The following is a 12,575-nucleotide window of genomic DNA, read 5'->3' on the forward strand; positions in this document are numbered from 1 at the left end:
GGTTATCATTATTTAAATATTTTAGATAATAATTGTTCAAGCTTTCATTTTTTTTGTATAGCTTGCAATATATATTTTTCGTTATTTTGAACGCTTTCTGAATGTTTTTTTTTTTATAAATATTTTTTTTTAAAAAAAGAAGAAAAGAGGAAAAAAACAGCTTTATTTTTTTTAATGGAGCTGCTTTTGTAAACAATGATATATTAAATTTTATCTTTGCAATCACTGGGACATGCGCGAAAACAAGTAAGCGCGTGTACACATGTTACGTTTTAAACAAAATGAATGAGTCAGCACAAGATAACACTCTAAACATGTAACCTCTTATTCATAACATTTAAGTTTGAGATTTGTGTAAAGGTCTCTCAAAATGGAAGAGACATCTTTGGATTATAATCTTTTAAAAACATACCGTGAAGAAAACGAAAACAATGCTTCGCGTGCCTTAAAACACAAAAACCGGATTTCAATGCGTAAATCAACGTTTTATGTATTATTACTAAGTGTTTTTATTTTTCTCATCGGAAGTGAAACTCTCGTTTATTTACTGTCAAAAAAGAATAACACTTGCAACTGTATTGTAACTGATAGTTTTATCAAACGAAATTCCTCGCATCACGTTTCAAAACCTTGCACGACATTTTCAATTATGCAGACGACAAAACCAAACCAAGTCACGTTACCTAATCAGACGACAACTTCTCAACAATTCACTTCTTCTAAATCTACGACTACGAAATCAGTGAAGGCTGTGGCAAGTTTGGCGACAACTTTATCTACACGAATAACAACTTCAGGTATGTAACTAGAAGGTGCTGTTAAAAAAGGAACTTTTCTGCATAATGCACTTTAGTATGAGACAGTTTCAAAAGGTCAGCATGAACTTATTCTCAATATGAATGAATTCGTTTTAAATAATTTAAATATTGAAATATCGTTTGCTATAAAAATTACCTGACACTTAAAAAGAGTCTCAGATACCTTTGTTTTCTTTAGTGCACTGAACGCTGTTTTGTTTCTGCTATGTAGATAAATTAAAGCTAATTGTTGATGGGTTAAGGCACACTTATCTACAAAAACTTGTCTTATATAAATCTATGAAATAACATGAATTAGTTTGATATCGCAGGGCATACCTGTCATACAAATATACGTTTAAGATAACTTTACATACTGTAGTCGCCGACATTCATTATTTTCATTATAGGTTGTCCTACCAACTGGATTCCATACGGACAGTCGTGTTATTTCTTCAGCAACCAATTTTCAACATGGTTAGATGCAATGGTAGGTAAACATAACCTGTTAATGAACAGGATTGAGGCAATGGTAGGTATAACATATCCAATAAATGATGCAATTATTAGTAAAACAATAATCATTGGTGACAAAATAGATCCAATTGTTAGCGAAATATATACCTGAAAAGGGAAAGTAAATCAATGGATGACATGATTAGAGGCAATGGTCAGTAAAACATTACCAATAAAGGACATGGTTTGATACATTGGTAAGCCAGTCATAACCCCAAAAAAAGGACATGTTTTGATACATTGGTAAGCCAGTCATAACCAAAAAAGGACATGGTTGGATACATTGGTAAGCCAATCATAACCAATAAAGGACATGGTTGGATACATTGGTAAGCCAATCATAACCATTAAAGGACATGATTGGATACATTGATAAGCCAATCATTACCAAATAAAGGACATGGTTGGATTCATTGGTAAGCCAATCATAACCAATGAAAGACATGGTTGGATACATTTGTAAGCCAATCATAACCAATAACGGACATGGTTGGATACATTGGTAAGCCAATCATAACCAATAACGGACATGGTTGGATACATTGGTAAGCCAATCATTACCAATAAAGGACATGGTTGGATACATTGGTAAGCCAATCATTACCAATAAAGGACATGGTTGGATTCATTGGTAAGCCAATTATAACCAATAAAGGACATGGTTGGATTCATTGGTAAGCCAATTATAACCAATAAAGGACATGGTTGGATTCATTGGTAAGCCAATCATAACCAATGAAAGACATGGTTGGATACATTGGTAAGCCAATCATAACCAATAACGGACATGGTTGGATACATTGATAAGCTAATCATAACCAATAACGGACATGGTTGGATACATTGGTAAGCCAATCATTACCAATAACGGACATGGTTGGATACATTGGTAAGCCAATCAAAACCAATAACGGACATGGTTGGATTCATTGGTAAGCCAATCATTACCAATAACGGACATGGTTGGATACATTGGTAAGCCAATCATAACCAATAAAGGACATGGTTGGATACATTGGTAAGCCAATCATTACCAATAAAGGACATGGTTGGATACATTGATAAGCTAATCATAACCAATAAAGGACATGGTTGGATACATTGGTAAGCCAATCATTACCAATAACGGACATGGTTGGATACATTGGTAAGCCAATCATTACCAATAACGGACATGGTTGGATTCATTGATAAGCTAATCATAACCAATAAAGGACATGGTTGGATTCATTGGTAAGCCAATTATTACCAATAAAGGACATGGTTGGATACATTTGTAAGCCAATCATAACCAATAAAGGACATGGTTGGATTCATTGGTAAGCCAATTATAACCAAAAAAGGACATGGTTGGATTCATTGGTAAGCCAATTATAACCAATAAAGGACGTGGTTGGATTCATTGGTAAGCCAATTATAACCAATAAAGGACATGGTTGGATTCATTGGTAAGCAAATTATAACCAATAAAGGACATGATTAGAGGCATTGGTAAGTAAAACAAAACCAATAAGTGACAAAATTAGATGCAATAATCAGTATAACAGTAATTATCATTATCGGTGACGGAATAGATGCAGTTGTTAGCGAAATATATAATCTGTCAATGGAAGTTAAATCGTATCCATCTACGACATGGTCAGAGGCAATGGTATGTAAACAAGAGCTGTCCGTAAGACAGCGCGCTCGACTTTTTTATTGCTTGCCAATAAAAAAAGTTTTTGCAGTAAAAGGCAATACAAGAATCTCTGTATTTTTAAAGTGGACAATGGCCATGAGCATTAAGATATTTAGTGAAGAATTATTTTACTGAATTCTCCTGGACATGTTTGGGAATCATGATTGTAAACAAGTATTCCAACTTTCAAATTAATATCTCAAACAGTTCAGTCAAAAAGTGGACTGGTACTAAAAACTTAACCAAGATTCTAAGTCGATAAAAGGCCTTAATTTTTAAAACAAATCCTTGACAGAGTTACCTTCTCTTGCGTACAGATGGGGTAATGATGTGAAATAGCATTAAAAGTTTCAAAGCAATATCTCAAAGGGTTAAGGCAATAAGTGGATTTTTACCCATATTCAATGTATTTTCTAAGTCAAAAAGGGCATAATTCTGTCAAAAACCTTGACAGAGTTATGTCCTCTTGTCTGTTGATGAAGGTCGTGATGGTAAACAAGTATGGTCAGTTTCAAAGCAATACCTCCAATGGTTTTGAAATAAAGTGAGGTGGTACAAAAAACTTAACCAAGCTCAATACACTTTCTAAGTCAAAAAAGGGCCATAATTCTGTCAAAAACCTTGACAGAGTTATGTACTCTTGTCTGTAGATGGAGGTTATGATGGTGAACAAGTATGGTAAGTTTCAAAGCCATACTTGTAATACTTCTGAAATAAAGTGGGGTGGTACGAAAAACTTAACCAAGGTGTGACGCCAACGCCGACGCTAACGCCGACGCCGACGCCGACGCCGGGGCGAGTAGGATAGCTCCCCTTTTCATAGAAAAGTCGAGCTAAAAATAACTAATGAATGACATTGTTAGAGGAAACGGTAAATAAAACATAACCAATCAACGACATGGTCAAAGACAATGATAAGTAAAACATAACCAATAATGACATGGTAAAACTAAATGGTCAGTAGACATAACTTAGCAATGACATGGTCCAAGGCAATTGTCAGTACAACATAGCAATTTAATGTTATGGTTTGAGGCAATGGTCTGTAAAACATAGTCAATAATTGTCTTTGACAGAGGCAATGGTCAGTAAAACATAAGCAATCAAAAATGTCATGGTTTAAGGCAATGGTAAGTAAAGCATAGCCCATCAATGTCTTTGACAGGGACATTTGTCAGTAAAACATTACGAGTAAATGAAATTGTTAGGTGAAATGGGCAGTAAACCAAGCGTTCATTGTTACATGTATGATTGCGAGAAAATTTTATAATCAATCAATGAGCTTTGGAAATAAAGATGGGTCCTCCTGATCAATATGAGGATGGGTAAAGCACTTAAACAGATTTCCGTTGTAAGAAATGGTGATAGGCAACACATTATAATTACATTACATTTTTCGTGGTTAGATATGAAGATAAACATAATAAATGAATTTCAACGTTGTCAATGAAGGTGTGTAAACATTATTTATTTATTTCGTACAAAGGTATGACGATCGGTAAAATATAATAAATGATTTCCATAAAATTGACGTTTGGTGAAACGCAATTGATTTGTCCCAAGTCTTAAAAATTACGTCAGAATAATATAATAAAAAATAATAAAGTTCATGCTTAATTACAAACATGATAAATGTGAAGAAAGAACCCGATCAGTTAAACATAAAATATAGGTAAAAGAATGGATTTTTTTTGTAAGTTTTGTAAGATTATTTTAAAAGTCATGAAAATACCAAATATGTTTATTACCAGAACCGATGTCAAAACATGAATGGCTATCTTGTTGAGATAACATCTGCAGACGAAGATCAATTCCTTAAAGAACAAGCTGTATCACTCAACATACATAATAATATTGGTAATATTATTTGTTTTTTCATGGGCGGTGGGGACTGGATGTTGGGATTGGGGATGGAACTTCTTGAAATTGCGCCAAGCGCGTTCTTATGAACCAGAGATAAAGTAGTCAATAAGCACACATTTATAAATTTACATCTACTTCAGTTTAGTTAAACTTTATTGGATTATAAAATGGCAATAACTCAATAAATGAGCTCGAGAGCTTTTCACAAATGGTGTTTCAAGCTATATCTCTTTAATAAAAATTTTAACTAACAGCCTGGAAGACAAATAAAAATTAACAAGTGCTTTTCACCGTAATATTTTCAGATTGCTTCAAGACATCTTCTAATCGATACAACGGCTTTAAAAGCACGACCTACGACGGGCACACGTGTCAGCGATGGGATTCACAAACACCTCACAAACATTCACGAAATCAAGCTGACAGGTTTCCGGACGCTTCTGTGGCTGATGCTGCTAACTATTGTCGAGATCCCGACGATGAAGGGTTACCATGGTGTTACACTACAGACCCTGACGTTAGATGGCAGTTATGTGGTATTTACAAGTGTCCGGGCGGTAAGTGGCATATAAATAGGTTTTCATTTCTATCATTTTCACTTCTATCATACTTCAACCAAATTTCTTCTGAGGTGTTTTTGTCGCGGAGAAGGCACACGGCGGGTCAAGGTCAAATCATCTTAAGTACAGGGATTAGGATTGACCTTTCGTGGGTAACTCCGGAGAGTTGCGTTAACAATGGCCATTTTTTTAGAAAACACTACATAGACAATATTGCTGTCTTCATCCAACCAAGAAACACAGAATAGATTAGCAGATCGATCGCCATGAAACATTGCTGCCGATAACGTACAGAACTGGACAAGTTAGACGCAGAGGTTCATCCGTAGAAGTTCGTCCCTGGCGGTCTGCATAAATAAAACCCATTCTTTTTGTATAAAAATCAAAGAAACTTTATGAAACATTTAATTGCAAAGAATTTGACAAATAGCATGTTATTTTGGTGTGACCTAACGTCCCAATCAAAAAAATGCACTCAAAAGCATTCTCAAGTTACGTTTCGGCAAGTGTTTTTGTGATCAAGGTGACCTTGATCTTTAACCTAGAATATATATAAGACAAGTCAACAGTTATCACTGATCTCTTTATAAATCAATAGGGGACCTACTGTTAATTTCCTTATTAAACAGAACCTCTTCTAGTATATTTGAAAACGCGGAAATAAAACGCGGCAGGGGGCGCGGAGCGAGATTTAAGAAATAAAACGGCAGAAAGGCGGGGCGTAGAGCAAAAACACGCTGAAATCGCGCTCCGCCCCCCCCCACGCCGCCATTTTAACTTGTTAATAATCGACTTTTCGCATGACGGGGCTGCGGGCGAGAACACAAATGGCACAAATCAGCCACCATAGTTTACCAAATATGAATGGTAAACAAATTTCAAAAGTGAATAAACTTCAACAGTTGCAAAATTTGAACGGGAACAAAATTTTACCGTGATATTTTCAGATTGCTTCAAGATTTCTTCTAATCGATACAACGGCTTTGAAAGCACGACGTACGACGGGCACACGTGTCAGCGATGGGATTCACAAACACCTCACAAACATTCACGAAATCAAGCTGACAGGTTTCCGGACGCTTCTGTGGCTGATGCTGCTAACTATTGTCGAGATCCCGACGGTGAAGGGTTACCATGGTGTTATACTACAGACCCTGACGTAAGGTGGCAGTTATGTGGTATTTACAAGTGTACGGGCGGTAAGTGGCATATAGAACAAAATAGATTTCGAAATAGATTTTTATTTTCTATCATTTCACGAAAAAAAAATGAAATAAAATGAAAAAAGAAGATAATAATAGAACAAGAAATATTTGTGAATATTTATGTCCGGATAAATCCAAACAATAACCTAAATTAGATGATCTACGAAAGCTTTCTCTATATACAATGTGTATGGATGTATATCGGCAAGCTTTTTTGTGGTCAAAGTCAAAGTGAACTTGATCTTTAACTAACTGACCTGAAAATCAATATAGGTCATCTAACCTTCCCAATAAATTTCATTGACCGTGTTGTTGTCAATGTCAGATAACCTCGCTATCAAAAGGACATCTGATGATCATGATGGTCCTCTATACTAAACTTAAACACTATATAGATCAATGCATTATTTACCTGAACAGTTTTTGTTTGTTCAATGTCAACATGATCTTGACCTTAATCCAACTGATCCCAAAATCGACAGATGTCACTAACCTTACCACTGTATGGTTGGTCATAGAAAGCATTTTAAACAGGCACAGTGACCTTGACCATTAAACAAATGTCCTCAAAAATAAATAGGGGACTTATGTGCTTGCATAAAACGACAATAAAAACAGGACCTCTTCTACGAGGCGTTATTACACTTACAAGAACTTTTAGAGTGAGTAGTTTTCCATGCCGATCACTGCTACTCGTACTCAGTGACTAGATCTAGTTCTCTTTTGTGTAAGTAATATTTTCTTGTAATATTTTTCAATATATTACTCAAATTACGCTGATTTCACGCATTCTAGCTGAGTATCGCTGACTTTTATTCAAAATGCAACAAATCAGTATCGCTCGCTTAAGGTGAATACAACTCACTGAAGATTGAAATGCGTAAGAAAAAAGAATAATGCCCAAAATATTTACGCTGTTATTTTCCAGGAAACTACTGGGCCGGCATGACCGCGCTCGGTGAAAATTGGAAATGGCTGCACACACAGACAAAATTAGACGAAGGGTACACTAACTGGGGTCAAAATCAACACCGACTTGGTAATTGTGGGGTACTTGCAGCGGAATTAAACTATCAATGGAAAAAGAATAAGTGTTCGTATCCGGCAAAGTTCATTTGCGAAAAAGTGAAATATTAACTAGATTACATGTGTACACTCCATGTGATCCTATAAGCAAGGGAAGCCTTCTGGAAATAAGTATATGACTTCAATGGGCTATTCACATATACACATATACACATCTAAATGTTCTTAGCGGTAACATTAGTATATGTGATAATGATACTTAAGTCGAGTAACTTGTGTGATATGTAGCGCGATAGTTTTGTTGGTATGATGTCTTGTACGAGATGTATTGAATGAGTACTTATTAACTGGTTATACATGTATTATCAAGTATGAAGTAGCCAATAATATTTTAGTATAACAATTTTTGATACGCCCTATAACCAATCATAAGTACATTTACATATTCAGATTTGACTTTTAATTAAAATTAATATCATGTAACAAAATCAGAACAAGTGAAATATTTCACATTCAATTGTCATTGTGTGCTTTAATATTTAGATATCAAGTCGATATAAACAACATCTGTCAGATGGTAAATAACATAAATTTGTTTCAATGCCAGAAACGTTTACGAATTTAACCTTTCAAATTTCATGATACAACATTGTATAGAAATGCATATTATATTATATTCAAACCAATCATAACCAATGAGAGGCGTATTGTTTAAGATGGCATCTGACAGTTAACGTAAAAGACTAAAATCATGGTATTCCGAAAGGGCGATCAACTACCAAGAAATCAGGTTTGGACATATAACGGCCCGGAACATAGACATTGTTGAAAATATTAATAACCTAGGCTTTGTAATGAGCAGAGGCATCGATCTGCATTTAGCTCTTAAATCTCAAAAGCATCACTCGAGGGATGCAAATACCCACTGCATATACACTTTAACCTTTTTGATGCGTATGTAACATCTATAATGTCATATTGTTCTGAACTGTTGGGATTCAGCCAAGCAGAAAAAGTAGAGCGACTTCATAATAAATATCTTAATTAAATGGACATTGGATGTAAAAATGAGTACTAAGTTATGCACTTTAAGGTGAAACGGGACGATATGATGCAAGAGACGGGGTTTAATGATGTCTGGTGTTTTCCTACATCTGTTGTTAGCATAGGGTGCTTTATTTCACAGTTTAAGCTTAGGCTTAAAGACATTTATAAAGGACGACAGTGGAGAGAGGCAGTTAACATTTCAACGGCATTGACTCTATATAAAGAAATTAAAGTGACATTATGCTCATATTTTTATAGTCAAGTTGAGCTGAATTGACTTTATATTTCAAAAGATTAACTGTCAAAATGGTGTTTGACAAACAGTTGATGTTTTGAGTAAAATTATAAATCTGCCTAAAATCTAAAAAGACTGCCCCACTTTTTTATAAACTAAGCGTAATAGGTAAATTTTAATGGATATGTACAGAAATTTCGTTGGGATCTCTGCGTTATTTATTGTTTATGCGAACTTAATTATTAAATAAAAATGAATTATGGCAAAATGAAAACTTATTTTGATATTCACCCCTTAACTCATTATATACTCTTGGATGGGCATAATGCCACTTTAAACAAACATTTGAAATGTCTGAATACTTGACAATACTTAATAATAACAAATTCAGAAACTGCTCGGCTAAATTTAGACTTTCTTCGCACTGTTGAGCTAAAGAGCAGGCACTGTTTGTCGCCATAGTAACCAGATCAGAAGTGAACATAAGTGTGTTATATGTACTAAAGACGATATTGAGGACAAATTTTATTTTGTATGTATATGTGAAAAGTATAAAGACTTGAGAAAATTATATATTACGTCCTACTACAAAAATCGTCCAATTATGTTTAAGTTTATTGAACTGTTAGATTGTATTAATCACAAAATATTGTGTAGACTTTCTATATTTATTTCAAAAGCTCTGAAAGTAAGAAACAGTCACATTAATCTTGAAGTGTAATGACAAGCAAATGCATGGTGTCTAGTGTGTAATATATATTTGCCAATTTCATTTTATGTTTACTGATTATATATGTTTTTCCTTCAATGCAATTTACAGCTTATGTTTGCCAGTTTCATTTGCATGCCATTGAAGGTATTATAGTTTTCATGATTGATGATAAGCTGTACATGCTCTGTTCTGTTTTGTTTTGTTTGCAATTAAAACTAATTAAACTTTCAATCAAAGAAGTTTATTAAGAGACATGTACAATCTATTAACCGTAAATACCACTGTGTTACAATTAGATCCCTCGGAAGAACTGTTTTGAATAACCCTGTTACAGCACAAATAAATTTATCACTTACAATCGCTTGTTTTGGCAGGTGGTTGGATGAACAATAATAAGGTGTTCCGATTAACCCATTAGAGAATAACCTAAAGTTAAATTCCATTAGCAAATATCTAAAGTTTTAATTAAAGGCACTTAAATTCTGTAAGGCTATAGTTCCCTTGATAACTGTAGCTAAAGACAATTTGCAAATGGATGTGACCAGATTTGAAGTGAACCAGTTAATTGACAAATACAACAATAATAATCACTTTAAATGTCCATAAGGAGGGGAATGAATAGTTGCAGCAGAAAAGTTTGCCCGTATGAATTAAGTCATGGTATTTATTTCAAGAACATATGAACTACATGTATCTCAAGAACAACGGTATAATATCCCAAACTAGTCGTGTTATGCTCAAGAAACTAGCGTTTTTCTCATCTGTTATTTTGAGTTGTATTGTTGACTTGTATCGTTTGTTTGTTTGTTTTTTTTTTAATTTAAAAGGTTTTTAAAACCATATATTCTAACTTAAGCTAAAATATGACACAAGCAATGATAAAATCATTAAGGGTATTACATTTTTCTGTATTGTCTTCGATGTGTTTGTTGACGATAAAATCGTATATAAATGAGCAATATACTTCAAAATGTTGAATATCATACATCTTATTTTTTTATAAAGAAAACAAATGTCATCTATAACAATTGCTTCATCACCTTCTTCTTCAACAACAACAACAACAACATGATTATCATCTTCACCACCACTACCACCCCACATCGTCTTTGAAAATACCATCCTAACCACGGCCAACATCATCGCCGTTAGCACCAACACCATCATAGTAATTACCACCACGATTAAAATCAGTAGCATCCTCAGCAATAGTATTTGGCATTTTGTCAGCTTTGAGGTCCCCTCCTTCAATTATATGAAGTGCAGTCAGGCACAATCATATAACTGAACTTAAAAAAAAAAAAACAACAAAAAACAGCACATCAATTTTATAAGCCAGCTAGAAGGCTTTCTTGCACAAGTTCATGGTCGAATCAAACGGACGAGATAGTCAAAATGTTAATTTAAACATTTAGGAGAAAAGACGTTTAAATCCAGGTTGAACCACATAGGCCAAGATGGCAAATTATGAATCCAAGCACAAGAGATAAACGCATTGAAGAACATATCAGGAAGACGTCAAAATTTGGATAAAAACAGAGGTAAATATGTCAAAATCTCAGTTCAAGCTTACACAGGACACAGGGGAAAAATGTAATGATCTAAGTTTAATAACGTATCACGTTATCCGACTGAATGTTAGCAATGATAACAATTGTCTTAAGATAAGACCTTGTAATTGAAAACACAATAGTAATATATCATCGATTTTTAACACTCATTTTCAACACTCGATTCAATCACAAGAAAACCGTTATTTAAGCTTTAAGTTGTACCTACTTTTATTGTCTAAAACAAGCAAACATAGCATTACCATGACAGTTTATATTAGGTATTCAAATTGGTTGACCTAAAATGTGCCTCAGACAGAACTCAAACAGATGCATCCACATACAAAGTTTATGGTTCCAAGAACAATGCGCTCGGATTTATGTTTAAATATTACAGCTTCGGGTGACCTTGACCATTTGTCTGTAAATAGGTAAAATTCATCAGTGTGCATCTACATACAAAGTTAGAACAATGTACTTTCAATGGCTGGTTACAAATCCCAGTGACCTTGACTTCTGACCTCTTGACCTGAAAATTGCTTTGATAGGACAAATGTTTTACCTGTGAAGTTAACCAAGGCGGATGGTGCTCCTGCTGCCACCAAGTGGGTCATAAAATAACACCTCTTTCTTTAAAATTTGGGAGTTAAAAATGCAATTACAAATCATAATCATTATAATTGGATCAAATTCATAAAGGGTGAGTCTTCATGCAAAAAGAACAAACTAAGACTTCATAATTACATGTATAGGATTTTGAAGGAGGAAAAAGAAACAATCTTTGCAACTTTTCAATATTTTAATAGTTCAAAATTAAAAATAATGAAAACACAAGGTGGTTGATAAAAAGGGGGAAAATAATAATCATCGCCTTAGTATAATAATGCATTAACTTCTCATATAATTAAATAGGAGTTAACCTATAACTGCACTAAAGTAACTGAACTAAGGCAACAATATAACAAAATCATATTATGCAAAAGACATTCCTCTAATTAAAATATATCAAGAAATATAAATCAATAATGTAAGTCAAGCAGTATTTATCTTTGAAAAACAGGAAAAAATACCTTGAAAAGAACTAAAACATATATAAATACGATGTATGTATAAACTAGTAGGATATGATGATTGACAAAATACACTTTAATGGACGTTTCCGGGAGTTTTCATAACGACATATGGGCAAAATTAAAACTGTTCAAACGAATTTCTTTAAACTTGGCATGTTGTTAGAATATGATAATAGAGACATTTTAAGCAAAACAAATTTGGGAAGTTTGACTTTGTACATAAAATGTGACCTTAGCCTTTTAAGTCTGGTTTTGTTCTTCAAATTAGACAGTCACACTGACCTTTCTGCCTTTCCTTGGCCTTCAAGTTTGT

At 34.0% G+C, this 12,575-nt stretch overlaps 1 protein-coding gene across 3 annotated transcripts; it reads left to right on the plus strand.

Annotated features, from left to right (window-relative positions):
- Positions 1–258: 258 nt before the first annotated feature.
- Positions 259–8,926, plus strand: LOC132719211 (uncharacterized). Of its 3 annotated transcripts, none has more exons than XM_060702962.1 (6): positions 264–797; positions 1,208–1,329; positions 4,743–4,848; positions 5,160–5,411; positions 6,362–6,613; positions 7,548–8,926. In XM_060702962.1, the coding sequence occupies exons 1-6, from the start codon at positions 371–373 to the stop codon at positions 7,754–7,756; spliced, it is 1,368 nt and encodes a 455-aa protein (XP_060558945.1). In that variant the 5' UTR covers positions 264–370; the 3' UTR covers positions 7,757–8,926. The 3 variants fall into 3 exon arrangements, with proteins under 3 accessions (XP_060558947.1, XP_060558945.1, XP_060558946.1); XM_060702963.1 differs by having other exon boundaries at positions 1,208–1,287; XM_060702964.1 differs by lacking the exon at positions 5,160–5,411 and having other exon boundaries at positions 259–797.
- Positions 8,927–12,575: the final 3,649 nt, after the last annotated feature.

Source organism: Ruditapes philippinarum, unplaced genomic scaffold, assembly GCF_026571515.1.
Source record: "Ruditapes philippinarum isolate M1 unplaced genomic scaffold, ASM2657151v2 ctg69_1_1_1_1, whole genome shotgun sequence".
Lineage (NCBI taxonomy): Eukaryota > Metazoa > Mollusca > Bivalvia > Venerida > Veneridae > Ruditapes > Ruditapes philippinarum.

Coding starts and splice junctions, on each gene's coding strand:
- LOC132719211 (XM_060702962.1), top strand. CDS start 371: ATGGAAGAGACATCTTTGGATTATAATCTTTTAAAAACATACCGTGAA. Junction 4,849..5,159: donor CAACATACATAATAATATTG/GTAATATTATTT, acceptor TAATATTTTCAG/ATTGCTTCAAGACATCTTCT. Junction 5,412..6,361: donor TATTTACAAGTGTCCGGGCG/GTAAGTGGCATA, acceptor TGATATTTTCAG/ATTGCTTCAAGATTTCTTCT.